The following is a 10,220-nucleotide window of genomic DNA, read 5'->3' as shown; positions in this document are numbered from 1 at the left end:
CATCACAAGCTATACGAATAGCTTTAGTGATTTGACAATACTTTTCCTAGGAATGATGATTCTGGAAAGCCAAAAGGTGGAAATGTATATCTGGGGGCTGTCGCCCCAGCTTCGAGGAAGTGTGCTAGCTTCCAAACCCGTGACATTCGACAGCGCCAAGGAGCTGGACAATCTCTTGCTGATCAAGGAGTCTGCCAAAATACCACGACCATCGCCCTGGAACCAACCAAAGAGAGCAACAACAATAACAACAATGCCAACAACAACAACAAGAAGAAGTTTTGGAACAAGAGGAAAAGTCAAACTTCGCAAGAACCTTCAAAGAAACAAATGGTGGCAGTCCATGCCGCCACAACCCCCACTGCTGTTCCTGCTACCCCCGCACCGAAAAAACAATATGTTGGGAATCTGCCAAAGTGCAACAAATGCAACTACCATCACCACGGTAATTGCCGGGAGATGCACTGTAAAAACTGTGACAGAAAAGGGCACATTTCCCGTTTCTGTAAGGCACCAGTGCGACCAATCACCCAAGTTCCTGGTACTGGAGTAAGCCAGGCATGTTATGAGTGTGGGGAAACTGGGCACTTCAAGAGGGATCGCCCTAAGGCAAAGAATGCTGGCGGTGTAGGAAGAGTTCTGGAAATAGGGCAGAACGAGGCAATAGCCGATCCCACGGTGGTTACGGGTATGTTTCTCCTCAACGACATTTATGCATGTATACTCTTTGACTGTGGTGCGGAGAAAAGTTTCGTGAGTCATAAATTCAAACACTTACTTAATCGAAAACCCCAAGCACTCAATAAAATATTCACGGTAGAAATGGCAAACGGTAAAATGGAAAGCGCAAACGATATGCACATAGGCTCTACATTAAATTTAAATGAACACTCGTTCCAAATCGATCTTATGCCAATTACTATAAGAAGTTTTGATGTCATCATCGGTATGGACTGGTTAAGCCTTCACCATGCCGATATACTTTGTCACGAAAGGGCCGTCCGCCTCAATCTGCCAAGTGGCAAAACCCTTGTCATTTATGGTGACAAACCCAGTACAAATTTACAAATCATCTCTTGCGTCAAAGCCCAAAAATACATTCGCAAGGAATATCATGCCTTTCTAGCCCACATGGTAGACAAGAAACGAGAAGTGAAAGACATTAAAGATATTCCAGAAGTCTGCAATTTCCCCTACATTTTCCTAGAGGATCTTCCAGGAGTCCCACCGGAACGTCAAGTCGAGTTCAGGATCGACTTAATTCCCGGAGCTACCCCAGTAGCAAAATTGCCGTACCGTCTAGCACCGGCTGAAATACAGGTGTTATCCAGCTAGCTGAACGAGCTTCTAAGCAAGGGATTCATCAGGCCGAGCTTCTCACCTTGGGGAGCACCGGTTATGTTCGTAAGGAAGAAGGATGGGTCTTTCCGCATGTGCATCGATTACCGGGAACTGAACAAACTCACGATCAAGAACCGATATCGCTTACCGCGCATAGACGATCTGTTCGACCAACTACAAGGAGCGAGCTACTTCTCAAAGATCGATTTAAGGTCTGGATATCACCAGCTGTGAGTCCTGGAAGGAGACATTCCCAACACGGAATTTCTAACTCGCTATGGTCACTACGAGTTCGTAGTGATGCCCTTTGGATTGACTAATGCACCGGCCGTGTTCATGGACCTGATGAACCGAGTATGTCGTCCCTTCCTAGACAAATTTGTGATCGTGTTCATAGACGATATACTCATCTATTCAAAGAGCAGGGAGGAACACAGCCAACACCTCCGACAAGTCTTGGAAACATTAAGGATAGAGAAGCTATACGCAAAATTATAAAAGTGCGAATTTTGGATACGGAAAGTAGATTTCCAAGGTCACGTGGTCAGCAAGGAGAGGATACATGTGGACCCTTCCAAAATCAAGGCAATCGAGAACTGGGCAACTCCAAGGACTCCAACGGAAATCCGACAATTCTTAGGCCTCGCCGGGTATTTCCGAAGGTTCATACAAAATTTCTCGAAGATTGCTAAACCACTTACCACCCTGAATCAGAAGGGTGTAACCTTCAGCTGGGAAGAAAAACAAGACATTGCTTTCCAAACACTAAAGCGAGCTCTATGCAGTGCACTTATTTTAACCTTACCGGAAGGAACAGAAGACTTCGTGGTCTACTGTGATGCGTCAAACCAGGGACTTGGATGTGTTCTGATGCAACGAGGGAAGGTCATCGCATACGCCTCGAGACAACTCAAGACGCACGAAGTCAATTATACGACGCACGATCTCGAACTAGGAGCCGTCATATTCGCTCTAAAGATCTGGAGAGACTACCTTTACGGCACGAAATGTACAATCTTCACCAATCATAAAAGCCTTCAACACATCCTCAATCAAAAGGAACTCAACATGAGACAAAGACGGTGGGTAGAACTACTAAACGGTTAAGAATGCAAAATTCGTTATCATCCCGGGAAGGCTAATGTAGTAGCTGATGCCCTCAGCCGAAAGGAATACTCGGGCCGCCGAGTGAAATCCTTAACCATGACTATCCATTCACAACTGCCCACGCAAATAAAGGAAACCCAAATAGAAGCCTTGAAATCCGAAAATGTGGCAGGGGAAGCCTTAAGAGGAATGGATAAGAATCTTGAAGTTAAGGGTGACGGAGTTCGTTACTTCATGAATCGGATTTGGACGCCGAAGTTTGGTGGATTCAGAGATGTTGTCATGGACGAAGCCCATAACACACGATACTCCATACATCCCAGTTCGGATAAGATGTATTTGGACCTCAAGAAACTGTATTGGTGGCCGAACATGAAAGCCGAAATTGCTACCTATGTAGGCAAATGTTTGACTTATGCCAAGGTCAAGGTGGAATACCAAAAGCCATCGGGATTGTTGCAACAACCGAAAATACCCAAGTGGAAGTGGGAGCAGATAACCATGGACTTCATAACCAAGTTGCCCAAGATGGCAAGCGGACTCGACACCATCTGGGTGATCGTCGACAGGTTAACCAAATCTACGCACTTCCTACCAATCAAAGAAACATATAAATTGGAAAAGCTAACCTGTTCATACATCAGAGAGATTGTACGACTGCATGGTGTACCAATATCCATTATCTCGGATCGAGATAGTAGATTCACCTCGAGGTTCTGGCAGTCACTACAGAAATCTATGTGGACGAAGCTAGACATGAGTACCACTTATCACCCACAGACCGACGACCAAAGTGAGAGAACCATACAAACCTTAGAAGATATGCTAAGAGCTTGTGTGATCGATTTTGGTAAGGCATGGGACGCCCATTTACCATTGGTCGAATTCTCGTAAGTACAGATCACCTCTATGCTGGGCTGAAGTGGGTGACACACAGCTAGGAAAAGGACAAGCAACCGGCAGCACTCTCACTGGACCGTAAATCATAAGGGAAACTACAGAGAAGATTGTTCAAATCCGAGAACGACTGAAGGCTTAAAGAGACAGACAAAAGAGTTATGCGGATAAAAGAAGGAAACCCTTGGAATTCCAGGTTGGGGACCGGGTACTACTAAAAGTCTAACCCTGGAAGGGATTAAGACGTTTCGGAAAGCGTGGGAAACTAAACCCAAGGTATATCGGACCATTCGAGATCCTTGCCAGGATCGGCCCAGTGGCATACAAACTCCGATTACCGCAGGAACTCAATAACGTGCACCCTACCTTTCACGTATCAAACCTAAAGAAGTGCCTGTCCGATGAGACCCTCGATATCCCTCTAGATGATATTGAAATCAACGAGAGTCTCCAATTCGTGGAAGAGCCGGTACAGATCATGGATCGGGAAATTAAGAGAACTAAACAAAGTCGCATACCCATTGTGAAGGTCCGCTGGAACGCCAAGCGAGGACCTGAATACACCTGGGAACGCGAGGATCAGATGAAACAAAAGTACCCGCATCTTTTTCCTAGAACTCTACCTTAGATTAAATTTCGGGACGAAATTCCCTCTAACGGGGGGATGATGTGACAACCTGATATTTTTCAAGTCAATGTAACATTCAAAAAGTCAAATAAAATGAACTATTTGAATCAATGAAATTAGCGTCAAAAATGAAGTGTTCTAAAATCTTAATTGGGATGCATAAAGTGTTAGATATCGTGCCAAGGTTTCCAAAAACATAGAGAACACTCAAATCCGAGTTATAACGAAGGAGTTATGACCAATCGGAAATCCACGACACACCCGGTAAATACACTGCTAAACGTAAAAAGTGAAACTTCAATAAAATACTTTTTAGCGTTAGGTATCTAAACAAAAGTCGTAGATAATGTTAAACCGTAGATAAAGTTTCGGAACAGCGGTAGACAGCTAAAAACTCGAAATAAAGGTCGAGCGATTTTTAGCCAACGCAACCTAAACGAGAGTTGAAGGTCTCTACAATATTAGTACAATGGTAAAAAGACAGACGAAAACGGACGTCAGATAAAGAAGTTATGGATTTTTAACGGGATTATCCTGTCCCGGCCTATTAAATAAAATATAATTAAAAATAAATTCAAAATTAGCCGACGAAGTCTAAAGGGAAGTTGTAGATTATTTTCTCACCTTCGCGTGGATATAAAGAACGTCAAAAACGGAGCTCGTATGCAAAAGTTACAAATTTTTGAAGTTTTTGGCACGCATTACGAAGCTTATCCGAAGGAGTACGCCCATCGTACTAAATGGAGGGCCTTGGATCGTCCACGCCGCGCCAATGCTTCGTCCAAGGATGCGGTAAGCAGTGACGCATGCGAACGCCCAGCGTAACCTCGGAGTACGCCCAGCGTACGAGGTACGCCCCGCGTAATTCGCTGGTACGCCCAGCGTACGCGAGGGTTCCAGCTCCTATAAAAGGGATGCGAGAGTTCCAGATTTTGTTGCTCAATTTGTCTCCTTCTCTCACATTCTTACCTCGTTTTGCGTGCAAAAAATATCCCGAAGTCCCGGTTTCATACCTCAGCCCCGACGAAGGTCCAAAGCCCCGAGATTCCCGAAAATCTCACCACTTTCCGGTTGAGGTGCCGCCCGAGAAAATCTCGTTTTCTTCAAATCATCACACTTTCCAGGTGAGTTCATACCCATACATTTTCACGCCTTTTTCATGTTTTAAGGGGGGAAATACAAGTGAAACACGAGATACACTCACTCTTAAAATACACGTCGTTGGCAATGTTTTCAAATACTTTGTCTAGATTTTGTTATGGATGATAAACAACATTTATACCAATGTTACACTTCACATGTAAAGTTGATATTACACAAAGTTTTCATCATCAAATGGAACACACTATCGAAAAACTATAATGGGTATAGTTTACGAGTTATTCATTACATCTTTACATAAACACTGTAAGATGAAATACTTTCATCTACATGAAATATAGACTATCCTTTTCGTAAATCTATAAATACTAAGTGTGTGAGACATTCAACTTCAACGTACCCTCAAGTACGCATTTCAAGTCCTGTATTATAAACCATAATCTCTTGGAGGGAGAGCGTGATACTTGTGTATAGATCTATACGGGATTGACAATCCCGCACCTAAACTGTTAGCTACAGTTAGACCGGCAGGTCTGGGGTGACAAACGTCATAACACTACAGCGCCTGAAGAATGTTGTTACAGGCAGTCTGGGTCAATAGCATGGTTATAAAACTCACACGAAAGTATTAAAATAAGTTTGATTTACGAGACTTTTGATGCTTACTTTAAATACATTATTTGAGTATAAACACACTTTCACCAGTTGAGCACAAAGGATACTATTGCAATACCAGTTGTTGGATCTTTTCAAGTTATATGTAGAAAATATTGGATTTTCTGGAAAACACATTCAGTTATTTTTACTAAAAGGACATACAAGTTTTCAATACAAAACTCTTGTGAACTCACCAACTTAACTGTTGACACTTTTTCAAAACAACTTGTATTTCTCAGGGAATCAGTAATACAGGTAACCATCAGCTTTTGGAGAAGGAACGCTAAGGCGTCTATTTGTCAAAACATTTTAAATCATCATATTTGTAATATTCTTTTGAAACATGTATTACTCGCAACAATGTAAGCTTTTATTATATTTATGATGGTTGTGTTATTTTCTTTACAATATTCAACTGTTATGGTACTACGTGAAGTCACCCACCCCCGAATGTTTCCGCCATTCTGGTTTGGGGGTGTGACACTAGAGGAGTCTCATCGATCTGAATACTCAATCCACCTTGGAGCGGATAAGATGTATAAAGATCTTAAAGAGTACTATTAGTGGCCTGGAATGAAAAAGGATATTGCCTTGTATGTTGGGAAGTGTATGACTTGCTCAATAATCAAAGGAAAATATCCAAAACCATCCGACTTATTGCAACAGACGAAATTCCAAAATAGAAAATGGGAGCAAATATCCATGGATTTTGTCACCAAACTCCCTAGAACTTCAAAAGCTCATTATTTGATCGGGTCATAGTGGATCGACTGACGAAATATGCTCACTTTCTTCCTATTCAGGAAGACTTCAATATAGAAAACCGGACCAAATCTACATCGAAAAAATTATGGCTCTGCCTGGTGTACCCTCTATCTATCATTTCTGATAGAGATAGTTGTTTCACATCACGATTTTTTATGATTTTTAAAGAAGGATCTAGGAACCGAGATACATTTGAGCACAACATACCACCCTCAGACATACGGTCAGACGGAGAGAACAATACAAACCTGGGAAGACATGCTTCGAGCGTGTATTGTTGAATTCAAAGGAAGTTGGGACACTCATTGGCCTCTAATCGATTTTTCCTACAATAACAACTGCAACATGAGTATCTAGTGTGCCTCTTATGAAGCATTATATGGACGTAAGTGTCGTTCTCCATTATGTTGGATTGAGATAAGAGACCGACAACTGACTAGACTCGACTTTATCTATAAACAACTGACCAAATTTCTATCATCAAGGATAGGCCTAAAGTCGCCAAAGATCGTCAGAAAAGTTATGCGGACAATCGTCAGAAACCTTAAGAATTCCAAGTCGGAGACAAGGTGCTTCTAATGTAGTCGCCTTGGAAAGGGCTTGTATTCTTTGGTAAGAAAGGAAAACTAAGCCAAATATATGTTGGACCCATTGAGATCATTGAAAGAACCGGTCCGACAACATCTAAACTCAAATTACCCCACGAGTTAAACCCTATTAACGAATCATTCCACGTCTCAAATCTCAAGAAATGCTTAGCCAAGAAATCATTTATAGTACCTTTGGAAGAAATCAAGATCAATGTTAAGTTGAATTTCATGGAGGAACCGATAGAAATCCTCAACAAATAGGTGAAACAACACAAGCGGAGTAAGATTCCGACTGTGAAAGTTCGAAGGAACTCAAAACGCGGTCCAGAATACACATGGGAGCGTGAGGACTTCATGAAGAAAAAACATCCACAAATTTTCCATGTGATGGCAGATGAAGACATAAATTTAATTACAGGACAAAATTCTTTTTGAGTGGGGGATACTGTGACAATTGTCAAATTCAGGTCATTCTCAGGCTCATGCATCTTTTCATATACCATATATGTGCATCATGCCATGGCCTAGTAGTAGAAATTAGGTCACAATCTTATAGAAACTTGGATCAAACTAAAATCTAGGACTAATATACTTGAGTCTTACAATTCTAGTAAGTTGTTTAGCTACTGTAGGAAATGCCAATACCCGAATTTGAACAAACTCTAAACATTTGTTACAATTTAAGGTTTGCACCCTATTTAAAGAACCCTATCTCCTCTCCCCAACCTCCCTTACCACCTTTTCATGTCCAGAACTTCAAGAGAAGTCTGAATCCCAGCTGAAAACTTCTGAATTTCCAATTTACAACTACTTACCCTGGAATGGCGATTTCGCTACCCTAACTTCTCATCCTCAAATGCATCTCTGGATCCCAACCATCTATAATCCTTTGATACTAATTTCCCTTACAACTTCCATGTCTTAGCATCTCATGCAGAAGGCAAGTGAAACTTCACATTACATCGTAAACAATAAGAAAAGAGGTAAAGACATACCAATCGCCACATCAGGTGTTGTCCTGGCCTCCTCGACAGTAAGCTGGAAGGCGCGTCCCCGAGTCCTCGGGGGCTCTTCTCTAACCTGACTCCCGTCAGCAATCCTTTATGGTAGTCGGCGCTGGCCTGACAGCTAGCAGGGGACACTGGGCCTTCATATGGCCTAGCTGTTCACAATGGTAACAAAGTCTGACACTAGAACTTGAAGTCTGTTGATTGCAATCCTTCGCGATGTGACCCTCCTTTCCACACTTGTCGCATCCAGAAGAAGGTTGGCAAAATCCATAATGCACCTAGCCTCACTTCCCACAAGTGTGACCCCTCTGACTCTCCTGCCTGGATTTATCGGCCCTATACCGTTTCGGCGCAGGATGTAACTACGTCGGGGCCTGACTTTGCTCCCTCAGCTGAAGCTCAATCTCCAACTCACGCCGCCTGGTGACCTCTTGTAACGGTAGCAAAGTATCACATCTTTGAGTGGACACGAGTTGTATGATGTCCGTCTTGAGCATGCTCAGATAACGAGTGATCTGATCCTGCTCAGAAGCAAACTCAGGGAAAAACATCGCCCTCTTAGTAAACATGCAGGTGATCTCTATCACCGACTCTGTACTTTGTCTCCTCTCCAGAAACTCCTGTGCCAACCGATCACGCTCAACTCGTGGAATGTATCGAGTACGTAATAGCTCCATGAACTGATCCCACGTAACCACAGCCCTCTGCTCGTTAGAATACGACCCAATAGTCAACCTCCACCAATCCTTTGCTTCGATGCCCAACAGGTTTAGAGCACATCTGACATTCTGGTCAGCAGGGTAGGAACAAGTGAAGAACCATCCCTCCACATTAGACAACCACCTCATGGCTACAATCGTGACCTAAACTCCCTCGAAAGTCGAGAGCTTCGCGTTATGAAAGTCCAGATACTGAAAAGCCCGACCTGTCCCCGCACCTGCAGCCGCCACGGATACGGAGGCTGCAGAAGCCGCAGTCTCAGCAGTGGCTGCGTATCTGTCATCAAAATACCCCATCATGGCGGTCTTAATATACCCAAACATCTCCAGAATCCGACCCCGGACTATCTCAATCACCTCCTCCCGGATGATCTCTTGACGCGATCCTCTATCAATGCTGGCCTATCAAGGCCGCCAGCTCCTGATCCTGACCCGGATTCGGCCTCAAATTGCCTCGTAGTCACCATACCGAAAATATACCATAAAGATATCATACGTTCCATGCAACATCGGAAAACCAACTACCAACAAAACCGTAAGGGTTGTGACTCCCTTGCTACGCGTATGGGTCTTGTGCTTTTAGTAGTACGGGCCCATGCTACCTTCCACACCTACCCATATTTGTCTCAAGTATCATCACAACACCCTAACGATATACATATGCATGGCGAGCGTTCATTCATCACTCCTAGAGGGAGACTAAATATCTCATAACTGGCCGAATGACCCCGCACAACCCACCCATGAAACTTCCACCAACCCTACACCACTCGTGTATGCTTGTCATACATAACACTGGACCCTATTGACATTCGAATCTCTGATCGTACCCTAAGCCCTTAATCAGAAAAGAATAGGAAATAAGGCCAAACCAAACATTCTCAGGCTATATGATCTTAATTATGTACAACTATGATGCATACACTAAGAAACTACAGTAATGATGTCAGTTTCATATACAGAAATCCTAGGCTATCAGGCATCATATAATCAGGAAATTCTATCATGTAATTCCTGAAGATCTCTAGCCTATCACTAGTATGATGTTCTAACATATCATAATATCAAATATCTGTATGGTATTTTGGGGTCTACTTACTGGCTCCGGCTGATCGTCCACTCTGCATTCTCCTTTAGTATTTTGAAAACCATTTGAAAATCATTTTGAAAATCTTTTCCTTGGTTTGAGACTGGATTCACACGATTGTTGCTCCAATTCACTCAAACCAAGACTCTGATACCAACTTGTAATATCCATAAAATTCATGAAAATTTAATACTTTTTCAAGCATTCAAAAACCATTATTTATTACACAATGTTTTCAAAGTAGTTTCATATCAGAGTATCCCAGAAATCAAAATCATAAAATGTGTCGAGGTTCATGATCACGCCTTTGCCTTCCCT

The 10,220-nt window shown here is 42.7% G+C and overlaps 1 protein-coding gene across 1 annotated transcript; it reads right to left on the bottom strand.

Annotated features, from left to right (window-relative positions):
- Positions 1 to 8,458: 8,458 nt before the first annotated feature.
- LOC145126749 (uncharacterized) lies at positions 8,459 to 8,944 on the bottom strand. The gene has a single exon (XM_079062056.1). The coding sequence runs from the start codon at positions 8,942 to 8,944 to the stop codon at positions 8,459 to 8,461; it is 486 nt and encodes a 161-aa protein (XP_078918182.1).
- Between the last annotated feature and the right edge of the window lie 1,276 nt (positions 8,945 to 10,220).

This window comes from Lactuca virosa, chromosome 1, assembly GCF_052849685.1.
Source record: "Lactuca virosa cultivar CGN04683 chromosome 1, Lactuca_virosa_CGN04683_v6, whole genome shotgun sequence".
In the NCBI taxonomy this organism is placed as follows: Eukaryota; Viridiplantae; Streptophyta; class Magnoliopsida; order Asterales; family Asteraceae; genus Lactuca; species Lactuca virosa.
Note: the sequence above shows the minus strand (reverse complement) of the source record. Positions and strands in the feature narration are given on the sequence as shown.

Coding starts and splice junctions, on each gene's coding strand:
- LOC145126749 (XM_079062056.1), bottom strand. CDS start 8,944: ATGAGGTGGTTGTCTAATGTGGAGGGATGGTTCTTCACTTGTTCCTAC.